The sequence below is a fragment of the Dermacentor albipictus genome, chromosome 3, assembly GCF_038994185.2.
Source record: "Dermacentor albipictus isolate Rhodes 1998 colony chromosome 3, USDA_Dalb.pri_finalv2, whole genome shotgun sequence".
Lineage (NCBI taxonomy): Eukaryota > Metazoa > Arthropoda > Arachnida > Ixodida > Ixodidae > Dermacentor > Dermacentor albipictus.
The window spans coordinates 43,151,726-43,178,580 of NC_091823.1; the positions used below are offsets into that span (position 1 = coordinate 43,151,726).

The window sequence follows — 26,855 nt, forward strand, 5'->3', positions numbered from 1 at the left end:
ACAATAACCACTGCGCACAATGTCTCATTACATTTTTACCTAATTCTGATGTGTGCCTTTGTTTTTCAAAAAGAAAACTGGCCGAAGATTACTTGCGCATTGCTATCGGACACAAAACCAAGATCAAGCTCGGAAGTTAACTGTGGAGTAGGCCAGAGTTTCCTTTTGGCATGAGCGCAAGAGACTGTCAAGTATTTAAATTCTGGAGTTTTACGTGCCAAAACCTCAATTTGATTATGAGACACTGCGGCATTGCAGATTAGAGGCAATGTGGAACTCCGGATGAATTTCGACCATGCGGGGTTCCTTAATGTGCACCCAATGCATGGTGCATGGGCATTTTTGCGTTTCGCCACTTTTAAAAGAGACAAAATGCAAAGACGCCCCGTTCGAGATTTGAACCCACAATCTCATGCTTAGCGGCACAATGCTAAAGTCGCTAACACGGTTCTCGATGGCTTCGTGGTGGTCAGTTCACCGCCTTGCAAGAAGAAGTCCAACAGTCTCAACAGTCATCTCAACAGACCCATCTCAACAGATGGGTCACCACAACAGAAAGCACACTTTTTATATAGGTTCAGAGCGACATTGGTGTGTGTGTGTGTGTGTGTGTGTGTGTGTGTGTGTGTGTGTGTGTGTGTGTGTGTACATGCGAGTGTACGTGTGTGTGTGCACGCACGCATGCTTCTGTTGACGAATACAACAGCTTAACACTTGGAGACTTACCATAGCGCACATGAGTGCTGAGGAGATGGGTAGCGAAAGGGGCGTCGCACTGAGCAGAGCATTCAGGCAGAGGAACAGGGGTGCCACCAGGCTGCTGTCCCAAAGGTCCAATTCTCCGTCGGACACCGTTGTCACCTGCAAATGTGCACACAATGAAACTAACAGCGTCTGCAAGGTATGATGGCACAAAACAAAGCGTACCTGTAGTATGACTATGAATTCCTGCCACTAAGTTCTCCCTTATGCTTTTAGGGATCAGGTTTAAAGGCAAACTTCAGCACAAATTTGAATTGTGTAGAAAGCCTAGTTTTAGATAATGTAGATATATAGCACTCTCGCAGTGAAATTCTACACTTGAAGTACGAGCCGGCGAGTCACAAAACGCTAACGAATATTGGCACTTTTGATACAAAACTAAAATCGCCGCCATCACCGCTTGCTGGAAATTATGCAATCCCTGTGTATAAAGTGCATTTATTGCTCCTTCTATGCAAGAACACAAGCTAGTCAATATATGCAGTACAAGGAATAGTATCTTGATGGAACACACTATGGAATCAAGGAAGGCCGACTAACCAGTAGAGGATACTGGGCATATTGTTACGGGGAGACTATGTTTGACTGTGTCTGTGCTGCTTTCTGAAGTTGAACGGGGAACCTTTAATGGCTTAGTCTCGCATAGCACAGCAGTGAGCGTACAGTATATCTACAAGTGCTGCCGCCCCATAGTTAAAGAGAAAGAAGCAAGTTCCTCTTGTACCAGAGTTGCCCATGCCGTTAAATCATGGCAAGCAAGTGTGTCGCCCACTTTCATTCTCAGATATTTTCTGGCCTATCAAGCCTTCTTTCAAGGTAAGAGCGGCTTTGTTTATATATACATATATATATATACTGTAGAAGGGCAGAGTATTGCTTTAAAATTCTGAGGTACTTTAATAAATGCAAACCAAACGATAACGTAAAATAGTTTTCACTCACCACTAGCCTGACGGTGATCTTTGCAAAAGCAAAGCCATATGTGACCAGGAACATCACAGGGTGGGCGATCATGAGACCAGCCTTAAAGGTAGCCCATAGACAAGCAGACAGGCTCAGAAGAGCAGCCAGAGGGTACCATGTGCGCTCCTAAAGAAAGCACAAAAACAAAGCAATTATTCCACATTGAATGCTTCACTGCTGTTCATTGCTGCTTGAAATTGTGTAAAAACAGTTTCATATCATTTTGAACTCTGACTGAATCACAAAACAGCATACGTTATGCAGAGACCAAATTGCGGACAAAGCAAAATGGCTGGAAGCAACCAGCGAGTAGTTTTCAGCTAAACATTTCAGCAGCATCATGACTAATATTTGTTACAATCTGTGTTGCTGAGTTTTCAGACTCATCCATAACAAACTGCCAGAGTATGGTAAATTCTTTGGCAAAAGCAAGCATACGCCTATGTAAAAGTAAAAAGGGGAGAAATATGGTAGCAACAAGTAGTTACATACCGTACGGCGAGGAATCTTGACAAGGCCATCAAGAGGGGTCTTGCCACCAAGAACAATGCGGATGTTGCCTAATGTCGCAAAGACCAGGCAGCAATAAGACAAAAGCACCATGATCTCGCGTAGCTGAACACCGTAAAACACCTGCGCAATGAAAGAAGCAACCAACCAGGTTAAAATTATAACACAAGACATTTACTTATAGATAAAAGGTAATATAACAATAATAATAATAGAGGTTAAGGGCATCTACAAAGCTTAAAGGCATCTACCAAGGATAACCTCCCAGCCTCTCAAAGAATGGTGACCTGTGTAGCTGCCTTACTCGTGCTGATTTTCACACTAAACACACACGTGATGCCAGGAAGCTACCATGCCTACACCAATAGAAATTTTTCACTTCATGAAAAAGTCACAGGCCTGTGCAGCACAGTCACACCGTAAGCGGGAGGAGCGGCTCCATAGGAAAAGCTCTACTTTCAACAGCATGAACTAGAGGGCCCATGCAGCGGAGTATCTTTGCGTCATTTCTGATAGAGCAAACTGAACTGTCCGCCCGTCATCGGCAGCGAGCTGCGGCTTGTGCTGCTCTGTGCACAGCAGTTTGCGGAGCCCAACGTTGCCCGATTGCAGCCGCACGCATAGCTCCATGATTTGTTTCTTCAGCAGCGGTTCGTACCTCATGAAGAGACGCCATAACATATACTGAAGAGTAAACACAAGTATCGAGACTACACAGAGCACATGTCACATTCCTTGACATGTGGCACAATATGATGCCGCAGCTACATGTTGTATCACCTAGTGGAATACAATGTAACTGCAATGCAAAGTTGGCACGTATAGACGCTACGCGACGCACATCTCATATCGTGTGACAAGTAGCACGATACGGTGCCGCTGATGCTGATTTACTGCCATCCCCTTTGAAACCGGGCAGTGACAAATAGTCACCAAGCCTGCTTGATTTAATCAGGTATGTTTACATGTTCTTCATTCTAGCATTTTTGTATACATTTCCTTAATCTTCTTTTTCTTCCTCAAAGCTTCTCAATTTACCTTGTACCGCTACCTATGCAGCTGCTACAAGGTGTGCCACCCTTCTACAATATGAATATGCTATGCAAAGCGAGTACATATCAACGCTACACAGCATGCATCTCGCATTGCATATTCCTTGCGCGCTAGGACGTGTGCATATGGCATGTTTTCGCAACAGCTAGCAAGCACTGGCGTGGCGCCGTGGTAGGGTAACTGACTCCCATGAAGAGTGCTCAAGTTTGATCCCAGAGGGTACTTGTTATTATTATTTTTTTTCTCATGCGGTGGTGGACATCACCAAACAAAACACCTGTTTGGATGAGCCTATAACAGCTTCTCTGTGAAACAGTCATGACTATTCTCAACGAATGAAAGGTGTCAGTTTAGGCCTAATATGCATACTTTCGTTTTTGCTGTCTCCAGTCCATGTTACGTATGTATAGTTTTGGTTCTTGTGCTTGGATCAGGGTTCATACCACCTTTACCGATCAGACGCATAGTGGCCTGACATTCTACTCTCTATTAATTGCACCTTATTTGGTGTTCTACAATAAAATTCCCGTTGATATTTCATTCTGCGAGTACTGTATACTAACATGGAAGATTCCAAGCTAACGGAAGGTTGAAAAGCGGCCTCGCGTTAAGTCTAACGTAGAAAAGTTATACAAGGAGAATTCAAAAATATCTAATTATTGCAAGATTAAACAAAGGAGGAGGATTCTGTAGTGGCAAATTGTTCTTGTGTGTTAATGAGGTGTGCATACTCATCAAGGTCATAACACTCAGTATCTTTTAATATAGACTAGACATCGTTACTTACGTTCTGCATCCATAAATTTTGGCCATAGATAGCTGTTAAAAGGTGCACAGCCATCATGGTACACTGACACTCAGAGACATCCATCCTTGTGAAGAAAAAGAAAAGGAAAGAAAGGACAGAATATGATACAATGCCCAAGCACAGCTTACACCATTTGATTACCACAAGCTAACATTGCAAATGACTGAAGAAAGAAAGAAAATCGAGACAGCAGCACATATGCAGAGTGGTAAACAAGTCCACAATGGAGTACCTCCATTGCAAATTCTTATAGACCATTTGATTAAAGGGCCCTTGCCCCAACTATGATAATTCATAAAAAAAAAATTGCACGCTCTTCTCCAGGCTTTTCAGGTACCTTTTCACACATCATGATGCTAACAGAATCATTCATGTGACATCACCAGGGAAAAAGCTGTCAATTTGTACATGTATTCTCCAGAGACTCCCTCATACATTTTACAGTTAAACCTAGATATAACGAAGTCTGTAAAATGGGCAATTTGCTTTGTCACATCGAAATTTCGTTGTGTTGAAATTCAACATTTTACACAAATAATTACAGTCACCGATTGATGTTTCTTGCACAGAAGGGGCCGCAAAAATTTCCAATTTATTGGGCAATCGAAAAAAAGCAAATGTGAATAAGAAAGAAAATTCCTTTTGTTGAGTTTGAGAGTCAGTGACAAAAGATCCAGTTTCATGCTGTATCGGCAATATCTTTACATTGGTAGTATTAATTAAGCGAAACCAGCCACATTTTCGCATCTACTCCGCCCCTACAGCTGTCATTGTCACCTGCAGTGGAACGATGCTACCATAAAAAGCACCGGCAGCAGGGAGCAAATGCCTCGTCTACCTCTCGCTTCAATATGTCTCGAAAAAGGAAAATTTAATTACACAAGGGGTGTTACGTGCCAAGACCACTATTTTGGATTAATTCCGACCACCTGGGGTTCTTTAATGCGCACCTAAATCCAAGTACACAGGCGTTATTGCATTTTGCCCATGTTGAAATGCGGGCACAGTGATCGGGATTTGATCCCGCGACCTCGTGCTCAGCAACGCAACACCATAGTCACTAAGCAACCATGGCGGGACACATCTCAAAAACTCAAGATTAGGCAACCTCTAGCACTAAATGCACACGAAGACGGCACACATGACGCTATGCTATCTCATCACGCCCACTCTATGCACACGCGGCAGATTACCTCTAAAGCAGGATGCATGGGCTGCGTACGCGCTCAGCCGCGCTGACAGACGTGCGCAGCCACGACCATGCTAGAAAAGGGAATGCGCACCAACCTGCCCCTCACTCCCCAGCCCTCACACGTGCCTGAGTGCATTAAAGGGAGCGAGTTCCCTTCCCTTCTTTCCCACTGTTCGCACGGGAAGGCGACGCTCATCAAGCCACCATCCTTCTTGGCTCACCCTTGCATGTTTTCACTGGCACCAAAAGCATACAGTGCGCGGGGTGCGATAGGATCGTATCGCACTTGTATTTTATATGGAATGTGACGCTACTCCGCTTCAGCGGTAGCTCTTGGTCGCACGGCACCAGCAGCAACATATAATTCCACTACTTGAACATCTGCATCGTTGGAAGTTTCTATTTATTGCCTTGGTATTCTTTCATGGCAGCAGTGAAATTTCACTATATTGAGATCATTTATAAACACACTTCGTTATATTGAGGTTTTAAAGCAGGACGTTCTGGTGGGCTAGTTGGTTGATAGCTTTAGACGTTTTCTTTAAGTGCACGAAAAAAAAAAAAAACGAGGACACAAGAAAGAGCGCAGACTGCCAACTGTTGATTTTTGGAAAGCAAGCAACATACATATATTTCATTCAGGAACCTGTACACGTGTCCGCATTGTAACTCTCATATGTGCCAATAAACATAAAAATAACTTTACACTTTTATGTTTATTGGCACATGTGAGAGTGACAATGCGAACATGTGTACAGGTTCCTGAATATTCATATTTACATTAAATTTAACCTGGACTGCCATGTCATCATAGGCAACAAAAAGTGCCAGTGAAGTCTATTCTGAATACTGCAAAATGTCGAGAAAATACAGGATGCAGCATCAACATGACAAGCCACTATATGATGTTATCTCTTGATTTTCCGTTTTACCAAAGAAAAGTGGTTTTTACCACAACGAACATGAGGAGATGGTTACTTTGACCATGTACATGGAGATGCTGCATACAGCTGCTAACTGTGGTGCTCAAATGAAAAATTTGCTTTTCATGTTCGTAGCGAACCAGTCAATAATAAGGGTCAACTTGGCAAGTGGTTATGCCTTTCAGTGTCCTTCACTCCTCAGGCTGCTGTATCAGGCAAATACTGGAACAATGCATTCAATGCTTCTCTAAACAGATATCAGGAGGATTCTCACATCAAGGACAGACAAAATACCACAATAGATAGTAAGTATTAACGACACAATGGTTGCTGACCACAAGGAATTCCTGCTGATAACAGGCCACAGAGTGGCCCACTTATTGACAGAAGAATGTACGTGCACAGCAAGAAACACATGCAAGGTGTGAGTGGCAAGAAGCCTCACAGGCAAGCAGATCAAAGAATGTCAAAACTGAAGGACAACTCACTTGCCAAAGACCATTACATGAGTCACATAGTCCTGCCAATGAGTAGAATAGAATGCCAGTGCAGACAGAAAAAAGAAAGTGACCAGGAGGGCAGGAGAATCCCCCAGCTGCATGGCGATGGAAGCAGATGTAGTGACAAAGACTGCAAAGACATGCATTTATGCAACCAATAAGTTCATGGGGCACTCAAGTCAGTCCTGTGTGCATTCAACATGATAGCCTTACACATAACTTGATCAGAACTTAAATTCAAATAGTATATCAGCCTATGTACTCGATTTTAAAAGTCCTAGATAAGTTGTTTGCATCCTACTGCAGGTGCGTAGTACAGCCTCTGCCAAAAGTTTCAAAGCCACTGCACCCTAGGTAAAAGCTGTGGCTCGTGGTAGGACTCTTGTAACAACTCAAGCATATTGAAGCTCACAGGTATGAGGGGTACTGGTCCTCTAAGTTTCACACAGACTGCAGTAAGTGAAAAACCAATCAATGCTAGGGTAGACTCAAAACATTTGGCAAAAGCTGTTGATGCTTTTCTGCTTTTGAATATTCTTTCACCACAGAGCAGCAAAAAAAAAAAAACAGATGACTGCATTTTGTATTTGTGCCCCAGCTGGCACTCTAGGGAAGCTGGCTATTTATTCAAGTAAACCAAAAAAATAGAAAAGCAAACGCCTACTTCAGTGCCTCGTCTAGTGTAATGCATTTATACATTTACTGATGGATATGCAATTCAATGTTGTAAGAATTATCAGAGCAAAATACTTAAGGTTTTCTTCACTGGTCAAAGCCAATAAAATCACAAGCCAAGCTTGCTTGCAGAGTTGTAAGACAAAGCTATATGTTTTGACTGATTACTAAAGTTTGCCGTCAACTATCCCAGCAATTCAAGTTTGCAGGTTTTGCACTTCTGGTTAAAATATTGATTAGTTGGTACACAGCATCTTCAACACATCAAAGCCATGTAATGCAAAATGGCATATGCTTAATTCAAGCCTCTGGTGGCATCATGAAATGCAGGACTTCTGCTGAGAAAAAGCAGTTTTGGTAAGTGTTTGTGCCTGAACACTAATATTCACATAGCAGTACAGAATTACTATGATTAAAGGGGCCCTGTGACACTTTTTAACATGTTAAACAAGCCTGATTAGTTGCTACACAATGGCATAATGAACCTCTATTCCAATTATTATTTCTGTACATGCATCATAAGAGATGAGAATTTTGCCAAAAACAGCTGCCCTTTTTCTTTTTTTTCAGCTTCCTCATGTACACACCACACGATGTGTCTGTTATACATCAATAAACACAATGGCTTTTAATTTCGCAGATTTTGTTAGACAACTAATTAGTGCATCTGAGAGAAGTGAAGTAAACAAAAATGAAATCACTGAAAGGAGGTGGTACCATCTGGCGGCAGAGGACGATACTACAGTGTCAACATTATGGCCTCCAAAATTGGGCACTACAAAGGGCATTTTACCAGCCCGTCTTGGAGGCCACGCCAATATCAAAGCTGGTGGGCACTGTGCTGCACAGTTTAAGTGGCACAACTTCAAGCATAGTAAAAACGGCAAAGAGGAAGACAAGGCCTAACAGCATGGAAGGGGCATCACTTGATCACTTATGCGCATTCAAAAAATGTTTTGCAAGAAGTCCTATAATACCAGACACATTCAATAACTCTCACAGATAGATAGTGTTACAGGCCCTCTTTAAGCAGTTCAGGCACAGATGCACAAAAAAAGGATGTAAAAGTAAATTTTTTGGTATATGTTATTAGCTTCAGTGCTACAGTATATATATTTTTTGTTTCAAAATTCGCTTGCTTCGTTATTTAGACTTGATTAATTCAATGCCTTGCAATATAATGCCAAACCTTAAACGTCAAACGTGAAACCTGCAATACGGAAGTATTTGAGTTATCATGAGCCTAATGTAACTGTAACAACTTGCACTTACACAGTACATAAGGGCTTACGTCGCTACAAGTGTGCCAGCCCACTTGTTAAGGTTTACTATAAGCAATTCAAGGGCTGCAACATGATTGCTGGAAAAGGATCAAACAGTAAGAATAAACTAAAAATGAAAATGAAACTCGTTAATTTTACTGAGAACAGCAGATATAACCAGCAGCAACTTTAGTATTGATAGAAGAACCTAATTAGTTTTAGTAACTGCATGTGTGAGCAATAGCAGCTAGTTAGTATGCATTGAGATAACTTCCAAAGTGATGCAAATTATTAGCATAAACCTGTGCTAATATGAGCAACAGCAGCAAGTAGTAAGCACTCTGACCATTTTCCACTTTATGAAAACTAACAGCAACCACCTGTCTTTCATGTCATGCTCGTACAAGACCAAAGAGCTCCCTTTTCTCTTTTCTTCCTCGTATTTAAGCGACTAAAGTTAAAATGTCTTGATTAATATGTGAAAATGAAGCTAAGCTGTGTTGTTGTGAAACATAGTTGTTAATTGAATAACTGGCATCAATCAGACGTCCAAACACTCATATGAATATATTGAAAAGCTTAATTAGAAAGGTGTAGAGCATCAAACAAATCACCTCTAGCCATTGTTCCTCTCGCCCCCCACAACTTAAGAAAAAATAATAATAATAAAACAGAAACATGACACTTCCATTGGAAATTTCCTCCAGAACAGAAGGGAAGGTCATTAAGAAATAATATTATATGGCCATTATTACACCACACACACAGAGTTCCGTGCTAGGAGTGCTAGACAAAAATCTGGTGCCAGTGTCAGCTTACACACTAGTATGGCAGCTAGGACAGCACTGGAATGATGGACTGCTTAGTAATTTGTCTAAGCTTTGTCCTTCTGGCTTTGCACTGCCATGTCGACATTTATTTATAATCACAAATCCTGCATACTGCAATGCTTAGTCTAAATTATCCTGCAATTTCCACAATCCAACTGCTTTCAAAGGATCACACAGAATTTGAATTCTTTAATAAATATTTATAAAAATTGTTACACACAATAAGCTATAGCAAAGTATCATCGATAACTATAGATTTAGTGGCACACATACTCAAAAATGCCAAGATTTAATTTATGCTCTGAAAATTAAGTCATAAAATGGATCAGTCATGAGCATAAAACACTTAAATAGTATCCCAAATAAATATTGTGAGGCAAGCACACTACCTAAATGAACTTCAAGGAACAATAAAGAAACTGCGCTCAGCATTCTCAATAAGTCCACGCAAAATAGAAAAATCTATGTGCTACTAAAGATTCCCATGGTCCTTCGGAAATTTCCAGTGCCAGTAACCCTATTATGGAATCCTTTGGTGGCACCCACCATTTAACATTGCCACAGCTCCCTTCCCAAGTCACACATCAGTGGTAACAATCTTTTGCACCTCTGATGGCTCACGCAGAATCCCATCCACAACCTGGCAAAAGCTTTCAAGACAACAGTGTTAGGTATTTGAGTTGATGCTCCGCAACCACTGAGCTGGAAATGTTTGCAAGGTGTCTAGCTAATCCCTCTTTATGAATATTTCGGATGTTTTTCATGTTCCCCGTCAATTATCTTGGTACAATTTTCGGGACTGTCAAAGCAGCAGTCATTAAGAAGTACACATTGTTTAACTGTTATATCAAATTTCTGGATTAGTATTCATGAGGAAAGTAAAATAAAAGAGTAAAGCTAAACAAACCTGACCAGTATTTTCCCATTTGTGTATTTATACTGAGCATTTTGTCTTTAATATCACTGAAGAGAAGACAACGAAGTCAGTTTGGACTGGTAGATTATTTTTAAAAACACTGTCTGCTCTGATTTAGACGAAAGAAAATGGTTCAATGTCAGTAGAAAAAAATGAATGTCTACATTTCCAAATTTTTCACTCAAACAGCAGCATCACTCAAGTTAATCTAAAGTCATGAATTCCCTAGTATTCTTTGATTTTTGGCTTTCTATGTCACGAATAAGTTGCCATGCTGCATCTTTCCTTACTTAAAAATTCAATGCATTTTTCATTATCAAACATTTTACTAGCATAAAGCAGATGCTGCTGAGAGAGAGAGAGAAAATAACCAAAGGAAAGTTAGGATGGTTAAAATGAGAAGTGAGCTAGTCTGCGACCGTTCACAGGAGAATGTGAATATAGGAAGGAAAAAACAGAAAATAGTCGTCAGTGGCAACTTGTAGTCACAGACTTTCAAGTAAACCTGTCACTTCCAAAATCCACACCATCAGAGAAAGTCAGTCTGCAAATTTCAAGGTGGTGGTGCCACTTATCTTTCGCTCACACATTCCTTCTTGTTTAACAAGCCTCCATTCACATGAAGGTTGCTAGATTTGCAATTTCTGAAGTGCAACCTATCAATCTAAGTTATTTCTACTCGTACTTTGTGTAGCTTTGGAGTAGAAATGTGCTTTACAGAAAAATTTTCAGCTCGAAATTTGGCAGAGCTCTTTGGCTATGACAAAGAGCCAAGATACAGAGTTTTGACATTTGACGTGTCTCCCAGAATGTTAACTTTCTTTTAAAGTTTTCCCGACAATCCCACAACTTTTCTGAATTCCCTGATGGTTACATATCTTTAGTTTTCTAGGTCGCTAGACACCTTGCTTAACAGATCCCGAACAGTCTTCAAAAAGCTCCTCTTATTGAGGTGCAGTGGCTTTCCAGGTGCAAACTCACATGTTAAAAATTGTACATCAACAGTCTGAAAAATGAATTATTCACCTCATCCTTGTGGAGCAGTGAGCTCAGAAAACCATTTTCTGTGAAAGTGAAAATGCCATGGAGCCAGAGAGGCACATGCAAGGCAACAATGATAACAATGGATGAAGAAATTCTACTGAATAGCCACATCATGTCACACATACCCCACAAAATGGTCTACCCTACATCCCAGAGCTGCCAAAATGGGACACAGTATGATCATGCTACCTAATTGCAGTTAATGCAAGGCAGCAAGCAAGCATTGCTGTTAATCGATTTATAGTCACCTTATCCCTTCCTTTAAAAAACTGCTAAACTACATGGCAAAAAGAAGCACGACCTAATACAATCCCATGATCAGGACCTTTCACAACTGAACTATAACAATCAAGAATCCCTGACAGTTTTGTTGGGCCCCAGAGTGTCTAAAGTGCACTGTACCTGTACATGAAAGTCTACAATAAACTTCAATATATGCAAAACATTACATGAAGATGGCTGCACAACTTTACTACCTGCTAATCAACATTGTGCTCTTTAGAGAACCTTAGTGGCCGCTTCAATAAAAAATGTCACAGGCCTGCACGACACATGCAGCACAGTCACAGCGTAAGCTGGAGGAGCCGTTCCATGGTAGCTCTTTTTTCGGCCCCACGCACTACAGGGTCATTCCGTCGTTTCCACGAGAATAATCTTAACTGTCTGCCCGGTGTCGACGGCGGCAAGCTGCAGATTGTGGTACGGCCTATCCTGCTCTCTGCACAGCAGTCTGCTCAGCCCTATGTTGCCTGGTTGCAGCAGCGCGCGTAGCTCTACGATTCGCTTCTTCAGCAGCAGTTTGTGCCTTGCAAGGAGGCACCATAACGTGTACCGAAGAGTAAACACATGTATCCAGACTGCGCGGCTTACATGTCACATCCCTTGACCCGTGCAGCAGCACATTTGCTTTTGATGATGATGATGATGGTTTATTGGCATCCTTTTCGGCCTAGTCACCTAGCCTACTTGAGTTAACCAGGCCCTGCTAAATGCAGCATGCAAGTGCTATATGCGACGGCTACAGGTCGGGACACCTGGTGGAATATAATGGAACTGCAATGCTAAGTTTATACATATCAATGCTATGCAGCGTGCATATCACTATGCTAATAACGATGATGTTTATTTAATGTCATTTCCTTTGCTACAAAATGGTGAGAAAGTGTCTCCTGGCCTGCTTGAATTAATCAGGTATGCCATACATGTTTTACATTCGAGGAACCCTTACTTTGTAACAACTACTACGAACGGGTGGATGTCTGATTTTTCCCTTTATTAATTACACCAATATTTATACGTCTCCAAGATCTGCTTTTTCTTCCTCAAGACTTCTCTATGTACCCTGTACCATTACCTATGCAGTTGCTACATGGCGTGCCACCTGACGTAATATTATGCAACTGCAATGCAAAGGGCGCACATATAGATGCTGTGCGGCACGCATCTCGCATTGCAAGGCACAGTACTGCTGCTGATGATGACTGTTTGTTGGCATACGCTTTGAAACGTGGCAGTGACATAGTCACCTAGCCAGCTTGGTTTGACAAGTGGCACGATACGATGCTAATGACGGTGATGATAATGATTTATTTGTATCCCCTCTGAAACACGGCGGTGACAGTCACCTAACCAGCGTGATTTAATCAGGTACACAATATATATATTTTTTCTAGCATTCTTGTATAGATCTCTTTAAGCTTCTTTTTCTTCCTCAAGTTTTCCTTAACTGCCTTTAACCTGTGGATCTGCTACATGGTGCTCTACGTGGTGTAATAATATGCAACTGCAATGCAAAATGTGCACTACGGACACTACACAGTGCACATGTCACATTGCATGTCTCCTCGCGTGCTAGGACACGTCTATAGGGCATTTTTCCACTGCACGCTAGCAAGCGCTGGCGTGGGTCAGTGGTAGTGTAGCTGACTCCCGCGCAGCAGGCCCGGGTTCAATCCCGGCAGGAATTGGGGATTTTTTTCTCATTCCCAGCGATAGCTGCTACCATCGATAGCTGACACCATCGCCAGCTGAAACAGCTATTGGAGCGAGCCCATAACAGCTTACGCTGTAAAACTGCCGAGGCTGCTGGTGCCTGTATTACTTTATCTGGCAAACAGGTAACACGCATAGAATAATCAGCAGTTCTTATGTTAGGTCAAAAACAATAGTCAAAGTACAACAGCATTAAAAGACTGCATTAAGTGGCACTGCTGATTAATTAAACATAGCGATGTAAGTAACTTATAAAAATTTCTATTAAATCCTGTGCTATGACAGCTTATGCAGGCTTACAGGCAGACGGCCTTCTGTTTTACAGCATCCCAACAAGATAAAAGATCAAGCCTGTCTGTCCTACAAGTAGATTATCAATTACAGGTAGCAAAGGCACAAATATCATGCTATGGCAGTTCAAATTAAGGATTCACAATGCAACAGCACAAAAGTGAGGATTTTTTCCAAAAGTTCCTTTCCATGGCCATGATTATTTTATCATTTAAAGCAATACAAGTTCAAGGAAATGTCTGCATATAAAGAAATCAGAAAACTTGCACAAGTATCGTATTTTCATGATTATACCGTGAGCTTTTTTTTAGAAATTTCCAACCTCAGAACACAACTTACATTGTATTCAGGTTCGTGAAATGTATAATCACAATATATATTATATATATTGTTACGGAAGGAAAAGAAGAGCAAGGAAGAAGAAGATCGCGAGATGCTGACTGCTGCGTGTTGTTGCTGGTAAGCCATTTTTACCTACACTGACTCTGCTTATGTATATATTGTAAATACAGTCTTTCTTTACTCCCAACATCCCCGTGACAATTTATTATGTGCAAATACAATAGTTACTAAAGCAATCCATAAGATAGCGACTAAATTCCAGTTGCACATTCCATTTGTACCTTGCACAGCAATATTAAGTTAGTAACAAGACTATGTATATAATAATGCACTTATTTTCTACAAATCAAGCTAAACCGGAACAAAAGGGGAAGGTCGCACTACTAGCTCCACTTGTGTCATCATCTAATGAACAATAACAATTATCAAGGATTGATTCCACCCCCGGTCTATGTGTGGCAGGTTTTGTTCTGTTGTGGTAAATGGCAATGCAAGCAAGATCAGTTGGCTAGGTTCACTGGTCAAATTTAAATCGGGCACCAGTTTTCTGTTTATTTCATATCCAGCACTGAAGCATACAGATGTACAGGACATTCTAAGTAGATACATTTTTGAAATCATGGTTTCAGCCTAAAATTCAATGCTGGGTTTGCTACCAGAACAAACGTGCACAGACTATGGAGTGCAACCCAAGGCAGGACACTGTCTCATTTTACAGTAGCACAGGCAATGCAAAAAGCATTATTAAATGAAGGAGACGCTCACATCCTATCAATATGCAAGGTTAGGAACCGATCCTGCCAGAGGTGCAACTAAAGTAACTTCTCAGGGGCGTCATGTCAAACGTGTAAGTTCCGACACAAGCGGAGGGCCACATTCTCGACTGATCACTTTCAGCATGCGTTAGTTGGCCAAATTAGTAAGATCAGATATGATCACACAATATTATGAGAAGACACACTCCTCATTACCATTATCTTTCCTATGCACAGATAAAAAGTGCACTGACCACGTGGGTAGCAGAAGTGCTATGAATTAATGCTGGATGCTAAATTTGCCACACCTCATCATTGTAGCACAGCAATGCAGTTGTCGCCAAAAGTAATCAATCGCAGGTACGTCTGCCAGTAAAATACTCAGTGACAGAAGAGAGGACTACATCTGTACAAATAAGTAATTTCTTTCAACCAGTACGGCAGTGAAGCAGAACAGGCATTAAGTAAAAAATGAGGGCAAACTCACAAGTAGACAGGGCATCACAACCATGGTCATAAACTTCCTCCAGGGCGGTATTCTGCACCTTGATGGCCTGTTTGCCATCTAAAGCGTCCAGCAGTTGGTACAGGAACAAAGACAATGCACACAGCACAAAGGTCCACCATGGCGCCTAGTTACCAGAGTAACGGTGAGGGGTAGAGAAAGAGAGAGAGAGAGAAGACACAGCAGCCCTCTGCCTGTTAGTCAAACTTGCGCACTTTATCCATAAACCACATGTTGCGACCCGTTTTCCGTTTTTTTTTTTTTTTCAGAGGTTAGAAGCAGTAGGATTTTTCCACAGTGCATGCGCAAGTGCAACAGGCTTTTTACTCACACCACAACCAGTGCGGATAGCAGCAAGTAAGTGAATGACCACATTTTCCTTCTTGAAGCGCATACACAGAATTTAAATTAGTCTTTTAAATATACTTGACATTATAAGCACTGTTTTCGACAGGACAAGATAGTTGGTTGGCAAACAAACCTAACCATTTATTTATTCATTTTCATAAATGACGAAACAGAATTCTTTAGAAACTGAGACACACGAGACTATGAAAGCTTTGGAAAGTGTGAAATACAGCTGATCTGAACACATTTAACAGTGGCACGTGTGTGTGTGTCTTTTGCAATGTTCACACTGAGCTCGCATGCATAGCCAGATGCCCCCATCTTAGGAACCATCGCTTTTCCTAAAATTACGACGTCTACTCTGACAGTAAACTGAACAAAAGAAATTGGCTTTTTTCTTTTACAGAGAAAATTTTAATCTGGCAGGCTACTAAATCCTAAGGGAACCTAACGTGCACAAATCTCCATAATGGCATTCTTAGAACATGGAGCTCTACAAGCACAATAACAAAACTATTTTCCAGGCCAAGCTAAACCCAGATCACCAGCGTTAGCATCTCCTAACCAGCACAGCTAGTGGCAAAGGAAAATAATTAAAGACAATTTTTCTGTACTTTACCAACACTCCAGTCAACTGTGAGCATAGCCAATTGTCTATCTTTTATTTTTCTCGTTACTTGCCTGTCCATGATTAGGCTAATTTTAATTATGGGCTTAAAATATATAACTGTGCCATATAAGGGAGTTAAGAATGGCTCATAATATTGAAGACTTGTTTACACGAATAAAAAGAATTAATTATCCTTTCAGGTTTTACATGCCAAAACCATGGATTATGAGGCACATGTTTATTAATGCAGGACTCCGGATTAATTTTGACCACCAAGGGTTCTTCAATGTGCATTTAAATGTGAGTACACAACCGTTTTTTAGTTCTCCCCTCATTGGAATATAGCCTCCACAGCCAAGATTTAACCTCGAGCCTCAGCGGCGCAATGTTGTAGTCCCTGAACGTCCACGGCAAGTCCATTTAAACAAAGGAAAAAAAAGAGAAAGTTATGGACAGCTCTGAACAGCAATAAGGCTCTCAGTAAAAAGGCATTAGCTGTTTCCTTTTCCTTTTATGCCCCTGTATATAGGTTACGTGTACCTTACCAATAAGCATTTTTGAGACACAGCCACATTTGCTATTTCTTGTTGCCTTGCTCACCGTGTACCCCCCCTCCCTCCCTCCTTATTTAATATTATTTTGCCCAAGCATCCACTTGTACAGCCTACCATTTCATTAGACCAATGAAAGAACTACAGTTAACATGAATTTCAACATGATCAAAATTAAAGTTCTAGCTCATTGGAGTTAGTATTTCATTTCTGAGTCACACAATTTTCATATTTACAAAGACTTATTTTGGATTAAAAAGATCCAAACTGCAAAGGTTTATTTGCACATGTTGCAGAACAATAAGCCTTGAACATGCACAAACACAAATACTGCAACAAAAGCACAAGGCATTTTATTTAGTAAATACAGATTACAGTTCCAGCCCACTTCATTGCACAGTTTCCTTACAGCCTTGATTGAAATATGTCAGTAGCAGTCATGCACAAAATCAACAGAATATGCCTAGCATAGGGCACAACAAAACCAATACAGAAACCAATATATTCCTATAGTCGGGTACAACTTATAAAGGCAGAAGAGGCCTCCGTCCAGATAACTGAAGCACGGTAGCCGAATGACTCCGCAACTAAAGAAATAGTCCTGCTGATGCAACTCCGCCCAGTTCAAAGCACGGATTGCCACAATTTCCATCAGCAGGGTCACTGGCCATCAGGCTTATGACGCCAGTCTAGAGTGCGCGCCTATTGGTGGAGGATTGTGTACATCTGCCTTTGAATGGCAAATACCACTGCCTTCTAAAGCTGTACCCGAATATAGTTTATTGCAACCACTGAGACAGTCTTTATTGGTATATGTTGTAACGCCTTCAGTGGATAAATCTGTTCTTTTCCCAGATGGTATGCATTCTTTGGATATGTGTCATAGGACAAAGTACTATGGAAGTACCAGCTTAACAGACATGGCCCCCATGGCAGAACAAACTCCACCTCTTCAAAGTCAAAGTGTACGTGATAATACGCTTTCTATTATAAAGGCTTGATGTGCAGTGGAATACAACATGACAGAACAGATTCACATTTAGAGCCCGCAGTGTACAGCACGGTCTCATCTTAAAGGGAACACCTGGCTGGTAAAAAAGCCAATACAACAAACACTCCTACATTATTGAGAAAAACAATAGCCAAGAGCATTTATTAGGCCAACAGCATTACAATAATGTCTGCTGCCTTCGTGCCATATTTCAGCTACACTTGGTAGCCAATACAAAATGGGTGTTCCCTTTAACAGTGCACTATACTTTATCTCCTCTGTACAGGTCCGCATATCAAGTTATAATCCATTCACAAAAGTGATGGCTGCTTGAAAAATAAGTTAATGTTCCTTTACATATCACTCAAGGTTGTGCATGGTGCCCACAGAAGCTCAGTGCTTGCAACTTCCCATGTTCAATCAGAGCAATCAGCAAATTAATGTTGTGGCACATGCAAAAAAATGTACTTCAGGAGCTCACCATATATCTAACACACTTAAATGGGTTGCAAAGTGAGCTATTTCTTATGCCCAGACTGGTGGATTACTTTTATACAACTCTCTTCTGCCATTTTCGAGCATTGAATAATTATATTATTGAAGAAATTGAACTGCGAGGATTTCCACCTTTGAACCGCAGGCCAGAACAATGACACCTCATTACTCTTTCTCCATCTATTCATTACTTGTATTATCATTATTATTTTCTGCAAATAAACAATTAAATGCACATGACACATTTCACAGTACTTTTTGCATACAAATGCTGTCTCTGTTAATTAAAAAGTTAGTTCTTGTCCTGACCTATGGCATGATGTGAAACACCTATGACATGATATTACAGTGCAGAATTTTTGATGCGGTATTGCCCTGCACCATATCATTATGTAGTTTTCTGTCGTGCCTATCCTTCACTGCTGGTGTATATTGCCCATTTGGTACGCCATATATAAAGTTTACCAGCCTAGGTTTGTATTTACCATCTTTCACAACGTCCTCACTCCAACTTCTTTTTTCTTTAAATGCGACAGTGCTAGTTCTGTACACTAGATAGCACTACAGTTTGTTAGGCGAAGGTCATTTTAGGAAAACAAAAAACATAAACAATAGATTTTTTTTTACATCAGGTTTTCTTTTTTAAATATACTAAAATTTTGGGAAACACAGAAAGAAAACATTAAAAATCGCAATCCTCTCCCTTGTATCCCATCTTCTAAGATTAGTGTCACGTTAGCAATTGCTGTCGCCGGTCTTTGGCCACAAATAAAACCAATCACTATTTGAAAGGAGTGAAAAGCTCATTTATGCGACAACACACATCGCCTTTAGAACTCATAGGCTGCAACAACTCACGCACAACTATGAAGAATGCAATGAAGCAGCTGCATGTGTGCAATGACACGCTTAGAGACATAACTAAATGAGCACAAGGTGTCCCTTCCAGTGACATCTTTATGCATTGTTTATTGCAGGTTCCAGTTCATCCTTTTCCAGAACTGCCATCTGGACAATAAGTACATGGCATTAAGCCAACTTTAGCAAAAGAAATGGTATGCCCCAACCACATGTTTCCATAAACATCACACACATGCTGCAAGGCAACCGAGGCACAGGAAGGCCCACCGAGTTATTTATACACCGCACAGGAATAACAAGCAAGCGGTGAGCCCTCCCACCATGCAAAACCATTGGAACAGAATGCGTGAGAATAGAACAAAAATGATCTAGGCAAAGATTGGCTGTTTCTGCATTACAAAAAAATTAACACTATCAAAAATCACTAAGGCAAGAAAAGCTACATTTCGATTCTTTGAAGTATGCTGGAGATAATAAGGAGGTATTAAGCTACTCACTTACAGTTGTATTTCTTTTTAATTTTTACTAACATTTTCTTTTATTTCAAAAATGTTTAAGGGGTAATTATTTCTTCAGAATTGGTTACTCCACACAGCAGCTTTTTTTTTTTTAATTCAGCTTGCTGGCGAGTACACAGACAAAGTCAGAGGCACGGTCACGTGCATAAAGAAAAAAAAAAAAGAAGGCTTACCTCTGAGCGCAGATCAGTGCTGTAGCTTAGCAGAAGCAAGCAGCAACACACATTTATTAGAAGTCCTGAACACGTGAGAACACACGGTGCTATCCTTGCAGGCACAAACTGGACACACCACACCCAAAACCTAGGTGGATAAAGTGAATATGTTGTTTAGTGAAATACTGCCATCGAATACATTGTGAAACCAAGCTTTTTAGGACAAAACCAAGATTTGCAAGTTCACGACCATCACTACAGGAAATAAATATGGAACGTGTTAATATGGAAGCATTTTTCACTGTATGACAATAACAACAGTAGTAGCTAGCTTTAACTTTTAGGTGAAACACTCTGCCAAGTAAAGAATGTGCCCCAATACCCCATCATATTAATAACGTCATATTAGTTAGGTTACCACTTTATTCACAGTAGTTTATGGTTTCATTCTTAAGTGATAGTTTCTTTTTTTTATACCAGATACACGAAGTTGAGGGGCAAGAAACTTTAATACAATGTGAGAGTAGGAATAGAAAAGTCAATATGTTATTTCTAGAAGTTGTACACCTGCACTCGTGCACATGTGAAAAGAGAAACATGTTCAACAAGAATGTGATGACAGTGATACCTTAAACACGGAAAAACACTGCAAGAAATAATGACAATAATAAAATTAAATTCACACAGTCACACCAAAACTTGTCTCGCTTCTCTAGTTTTAGTGAACTAACAATGTGTGGACCGAGTGCAGTACGGTCAATGCTCAAGTGAGAATGTTTGATGCCACTGCAGAAGCTTATGCTAGAAATGTAAGGTAGCTAGGCTAAACTATAGATATCAGATACCTGATGATTTAACATCCACATTAAGGTGAGATTAGTGGCTGTAAATGCGAACCTATGATAAATGCCATGATATTATAAAAAAGGAATCCCTAGTACTGGCACTAGCTGTTACCCTACTGCAGTTACACTTTTCCTACACTTAGAAATGTCGCACCACGAGGGACTATATTCTCGGTTGATCGTGTTTCAGTAATGCCATTTTAATTGTACATTCGCTGGAAAACCCAGCAGACAGCATACCCCTTGCTCCAATTTGACGCATTGTGTCAAACATTACATCATACAAAACAGAAAGCATACCAAAGGTGACTGACCAAGGAAAATTGTTTTTGGTAAATCTACAATCAATGTTACCGTGAATATTCCAGGTTACTATAAAACTGCCTTGAGATTCCTGTGCATTTATCAATACTGGTTATAACAGCATTTTAGTTGTTGCTGCTTCATTATTATTTTTTGAAAACATATATGCTTTAAGTAAAAAAAAAAAAGGCAAGGAGCAGGCTAGCACCTTCCACCAGAAGGGGTACACTACCTTTCTACTCTTCAGGTACCATATCATGAAGGTTTACAGCATTTATACACAAATGTCTTCTCTTTTATTTAAAGGTCACTCAGTGACACTAACCTCTGGAGAAATAGAAGCTCCAAAACCGAGCCTGCACTTGCATTGTATACATATGGCTTCTTTTTAAGATTGTCCATCTGCTCGACGGGCAGCACCCAACCACCAAAGTTCTCTCGCGTCTTCGTTGTTTTACCCAGATGCATGATGAGTCCTGAAATGCAAAACAGCTCAGGTCAATGGCAAGTGTTAACTTGCGTACAAATGAACTGAAAAAGGACACGGCACTGCTAAGAAACATAACATAAAATTATTTTTATCGGTCATAGTTTCACAGATTCACAAATAGTGTATTTGCAATACCGAGACGATATCCAAATACTGCTCCTGCAGGCATTCGATACCATTATCAGCTCCATTAGGCTATGCTAGTGACAATAGTCCGGGCAAATAAACGTGAGCAATTTTCATTTACCTAGCCTGGATACTGCAATGCTTACTGAATGAGAACAATGAAGCAATGCAGCCTAATGCATATGAAGCTCGTGGTATATAGCCCCTGCGAAGGCGCGCTACAAACAGCAATTAACAAACGTGCTGGCCACAACTTCCTGGGAATAGACGTGTGTATGGTATCAGTACCGGTTGTGCCGCTGCAAGGCAACGCACGCGGCAGGTCCTTTGGCTTATCGAGCGCGCACTCGAGAGATTAGGAGCTCCACATCCGCCCGTTAATGCTCCGAGTCCACAAAGTGGGTGCCAGGAAGGAGGGGAAGTCGTAACTATCTGTCAGCTCACGGTCACGTTGCCCATGTCCAAGTCCTGACACAACGCGAGTTATGATCGTATTTATCAAGGAAAGGCACCGCGTTCTGCATTTCGTCAGCTCACGTGCACGCGCATGTGACTCGCGTCCGGTGGAGAGAGGAATCGCAGCGACAGACAAGCTGTTGGCCAATCTATGACGCGCGCGGAAGATTTTTGAAAACACTACGCAACGCCTGGCTGCCGCGATAGGAAAAACAAGCACACCTTCAAGGCCACTCGTTCAGTGTTCCGTTCTGCAAAACATCGGCCTTGATGATCGAAACACGCAAGCGAGTTTGGCAAACACGCTTGCCACATTAGCATTTAAAGGTGTTACGTTCGCTTCTCTTAACCCGTTTTCTTTTGATGCTTTGCAAAAAAAGCATGTGTGTTTTTAATAACTTGTTCGGTTTTCCCTGATCCTCGGCACGCACTCATTATGGCCTATCGGGTAGCTAACATCTAGAACAATGTTTTCCCGCATATTCCGCCAACTTCTGGTGCAAGGAAGCGCCGGGCCAAGGCTTCCATGTATCTCGCACGTGAGCGACTTCGCGCACGGTAGCTCGAAAACAAGAGCATGGACCGATTCTTCCCGCGATGCAAAGGAAAAAAAAAAAACGTTATAAACATGTACGAAATGTATTCCAAGCAACTCACAACGCTGTCAACTAACAAAAACGGCATGACGGACCAAGGGGCGACATAATCTTGTAAGCTACAAAACGCCGCACGGTGATCGGAAGCCTTTAATAACATATGATGGTCACGACTCGCCGTACGAACTCCTCGGCGCGCTTCTAACATAATCTGTTGTTGTCAAACGTCAACAAGCTCCGAGGATGGCATACTCGAACAGCTGCACAGAGTATACGACTCATCAGGGAAAATTTAATCCAGTTTTCACAAACACAGAAAGTGCGCGTAAATCGAAAGGCTGCTAGAGAAAGCTCGCGCCTGGCAAGGAAACCGAGTGGAGATTAGCACGTACTTACGTAGTAGCACAACGCACGTGAACAAGAATCCTTGGCACGTAGTTTAAGATCACAGTGTCCTTCAGACAAGACAGTGCACGCGCACAATTAACCACAATCTGCGTAAGAGTACCACACAACAGACCACTTTCAGCAGCACGAACACATCTTACTGCGACGGCCTAGCTGACCTAGCCGCCTATAATCGACTGGCCGATTCACGCAGGAGCAAGCGGATCAAGGTAGAGGGGAGAGATGGAGAAGGGGAAGGGCAACGAGAGAGAAGTCGCACAGGCGAAGCGCAGCCAGCGCACCTTACGGAAAAACGCTCTAATAAAATATTCCCTTGTCATTAAGTTCAAAAAATAGCCATGGATATGGCAAATACAGTGACTCAAACTGTATTATGACTCTGTAGTGACTCAAACTGCTCTGTGGGAGGTACGCTGACTAAATTAGAATGTGATAAATTCGTTTTACTCTTGTTCCTCCACTTCATCCGCGCGCCTGCGAGGCCTGGGTGTGGATATTGCAACAGCAGCTTTTGTGAAAGCGCGCGATGAACAAATTTGAATGTGTCAACATGTCCTCCACTCTTAAAAAAGTTTGCGCCTTTTGAGGCTTATCTTGTAACACAACGATAATCTTCAACTAGCTTGCCCACATTTCCTTTGTTTAACTCTGTGCGGCCGGTACTTCCAGGTCGCGAACGGCATGCGCGTTATCAGCATGACACAGCATTCCCGACTGGAAAGTAGCGGGCGCGGCGTTCTCAAGAAAGGAAACGCATCAAGGCAGATGACGATTATCGTTGTGTGGCAGATATACACCCCAAAGGTTGGAAACTTTTTTGAGTGTACACTCTTAGAAAAATTTACACCCTTTGGGGCGTATCTTGTCCCACAACAATAATGGTCATCCGTACTGCCCGCGTTTCCTTTCTTTAACGCTGCGAGCACGGTACTTTCCAGTCACGAACGACATGCGCCTTATCAGTGTGACGCAGCATTCTCGACAGGAAAGTAGTGAGCGCCGAGTTTTCAGGAAAGGAAACGCAAGCAAGGCAGATGACGATTATTGTTGTGGGACAAATATACACCCCAAAGGGTGCAACCGTTTTAAGAGTGTACACCCCAAAGGGTGCAACCGTTTTAAGAGTGTACTCTTAAAACGGTTGCACCCTTTGGGGTGTATATTTGTCCCACAACAATAATCGTCATCTGCCTTGCTTGCGTTTCCTTTCCTGAAAACTCGGCGCTCACTACTTTCCTGTCGAGAATGCTGCGTCACACTGATAAGGCGCATGTCGTTCGTGACTGGAAAGTACCGTGCTCGCAGCGTTAAAGAAAGGAAACGCGGGCCAGACAGATGACGATTATTGTTGTGGGACAAGATACACCCCAAAGGGTGTAAATTTTTCTAAGAGTGTAAAAAAAGTTTACACCCTTTGGGGCTTATCTTGCCCCCAAACGATAATCGTCATCTGCCTTGCTTGCGTTTCCTCTCTTGAAAATTCGGCGCTCGCTACTTTCCTGTCGAGAATGCTTTGTCAAGCTGATAACGCGCAAGCCGCTCGTGACTAAGAAGTGCCGGCTCGCAGCATTAAAGAACGGAAATGCGGGCAAGACAGATATGACTATTCTTGTTTGGGGACAAAATACAACCCACAGGGTGTAACCTTCTTTTAGAGTGTATTCACGTATGGGGAGCTCCCCATACGTGTGCCGATCCCGAAGATAGTGCAATGCCGGGCCGACCTGCCGCGGAGGTGATGCAGGCGTTAAGGACTCCCAATACGCGGGCCGATCCCGAATATAGTTAAATGCCGGGCCGACCCGCGGCGGAGGGGAAGCAGGTGTTAAGCAGTCCCCATATGTAGGCCGATCCAAAAGATAGTGCCATGCCGCGCCGATTCACGGCGGAGGTGAAGTAGGCAGTGGCGTAGCAACGGGGGGGCCGTGGGCCCCGGGTGCACGGGGCCAGTAGGGGGGGGGGGGGGTCGTATACGTCTGAAAACACTCGAAAATTGTCGATATCCTCGAATACACCCAGGGGGGGGGGGGGGGCGTGTAGGCGACAGAATAGCCCCGGGTGCCAGACGACCTAGCTACGCCACTGGAAGTAGGTGTTAAGTATCGGTATCGATACTTAATTATCGTATCGGTATCGTATCGGTATCGATATCGGTAACGTATCGGTATCGATACTTCGGTATCGGCCCCCATACGTGGGCCGATACCGAAGATAGTGCAATGCCGGGCTGACCTGCGGCGGAGGTGCAGTTCGTCATTCAGGGGCCCACATACACAGCTTCGCTGGTCATCCTTCTTCACAGAGTGGAATCGCACTGGATTTCTTTAAAGTGCACTCTAAAAAAAGTTTACGCTCTTTGGGGCCTATCTTGTCTCCTAATAATAATCGCCACCTGCCTTGTTTGCGTTTCCTCTCTTAAAAACTACACCCTAAAGAAAATTACACCCTTTGGGTCGTATCTTGTCCAACAACGATATTTTTCATCTGTCTTGCACGCTTTTCCTTTCTTTAGCGCCGCGAGCCTGGTACTTCCAAGTCATGAACGGCTTGCACATTATCAGCGTGACACAGCATTCTCGACAGGAAAGTAGCGGGCGCGGCGTTTTCAAGAAAGGAAAAGCAAGCAAGGCAGATTACGATTATTGTTGCGTGGCAGTTATACACCCCAAAGGGTGTACCTTTGTCTACACTCTTAAGCAAATGTACTTCTATGTCACGGTTAAGTCACGAACGGCTTGCACGTAATCAGAGTGACAAAGCGTTCTCGACAGGAAAGTAGCGAGCTCCGAGTTTTCAAGGAAACGCAAGCAAGGGAGATGACGATTATTGATGCGGGACAAATATACACCCCAAAGGGTGCAACCATTTTAAGAGTATGTCTTACACTCTTAAAAAAATTTACACCCTTTGGGGCTTATCTTGTCCCACAACAATAATCGTCATCGGTCTTGCCCGCGTTTCCTTTCTTTAACGCTGCGAGCCCGGTACTTCCCAGTCAAGAACGGCATGCGCGTTATCAGCGTGACGCAGCTTCTCGACAGGAAAGTAGCGAGAGCCGAGTTTTCAAGAAAGGAAACGCAAGCAAGGCGGATGACAATTATCGTTGTGGGACAAATATACACCCCAAAGGGTGCAACCGTTTTAAGAGTGGTATACCCGCATTTCCTTTACCACTGCGAGCTCGGTACCTCCAAGTCACGAACACAGCATGTGCTTTATCAGCGTGACGTAGCGTTAGCGAGCGCAGCGTTTTCACAAAAGGAAACGCAAGTAGGGCAGATTGTTATTGTTGTGGGACAAATATACAGCCCAAAAAGTGCAACTGTTTGAAGAGTGTATGCGCAAGCTGTTGGTGACCTGAAAGTACTGGGTGCACAGCGTTAAATAATTGAAAGGCACACAAGTTACAAGGCAATTGTTTGGGGACAAGATAAACCCCAGAGGGCGCTAACTTTTCTTACACACTTAAAAACGTTTACACCCTTGGGTCATACTCTCTCAAAACGGTTGCACCCTTTGGGGTGTAAATTTGTCCCACAACAATAATCGTCATCTGCCTTGCTTGCGTTTCCTTTCCTGAAAACTCGGCGCTCGCTACTTTCCTGTCGAGAATGCTGCGTCACACTGATAACGCGCACGCCGTTCGTGACTGGGAAGTACCGGGCTCGCCGCGTTAAAGAACGGAAACGCGGGCAAGACGGATGACGATTATTGTTGTGGGACAAGATAAGTCCCGAAGGGTGTAAATTTTTCTAAGAGTGTATCTTGTCCCACAACGA

The 26,855-nt window shown here is 42.2% G+C and overlaps 1 protein-coding gene and 1 long non-coding RNA gene across 7 annotated transcripts in view; one reads left to right on the forward strand and one right to left on the reverse strand.

Moving 5' to 3' along the window:
- LOC135902528 (cholinephosphotransferase 1-like) overlaps positions 1 to 23,271 on the reverse strand; it is a 28,919-nt gene extending 5,648 nt beyond the window's left edge. Inside the window, exons 1-9 of one of the 4 annotated variants that reach the window (XM_065432651.2) lie at positions 23,061 to 23,271; positions 21,326 to 21,476; positions 19,871 to 20,000; positions 15,306 to 15,450; positions 6,700 to 6,841; positions 4,076 to 4,160; positions 2,218 to 2,358; positions 1,705 to 1,851; positions 727 to 861 (exon numbers count right to left, since the gene is read on the reverse strand). In XM_065432651.2, coding sequence (XP_065288723.1) covers positions 727 to 861; positions 1,705 to 1,851; positions 2,218 to 2,358; positions 4,076 to 4,160; positions 6,700 to 6,841; positions 15,306 to 15,450; positions 19,871 to 20,000; positions 21,326 to 21,468 — 1,068 coding nt within the window. In that variant the 5' untranslated portion in view covers positions 21,469 to 21,476; positions 23,061 to 23,271. Of the gene's footprint in view, positions 1 to 726; positions 862 to 1,704; positions 1,852 to 2,217; positions 2,359 to 4,075; positions 4,161 to 6,699; positions 6,842 to 15,305; positions 15,451 to 19,870; positions 20,001 to 21,325; positions 21,477 to 21,737; positions 21,877 to 21,904; positions 22,156 to 23,060 lie in introns of those variants that run through there. The other 3 variants (XM_065432649.2, XM_065432650.2, XM_065432652.2) reach the window with 3 other exon arrangements.
- LOC135902534 (uncharacterized) overlaps positions 1 to 26,855 on the forward strand; it is a 42,045-nt gene that overhangs the window by 8,861 nt on the left and 6,329 nt on the right. Inside the window, exons 2-6 of one of the 3 annotated variants that reach the window (XR_010564532.2) lie at positions 14,122 to 14,180; positions 15,593 to 15,680; positions 16,482 to 16,581; positions 17,688 to 17,797; positions 19,296 to 19,857. This is a non-coding gene — a long non-coding RNA (uncharacterized lncRNA). Of the gene's footprint in view, positions 1 to 11,467; positions 14,181 to 15,592; positions 15,681 to 16,481; positions 16,582 to 17,687; positions 17,798 to 19,295; positions 19,858 to 26,855 lie in introns of those variants that run through there. The other 2 variants (XR_011512716.1, XR_011512715.1) reach the window with 2 other exon arrangements.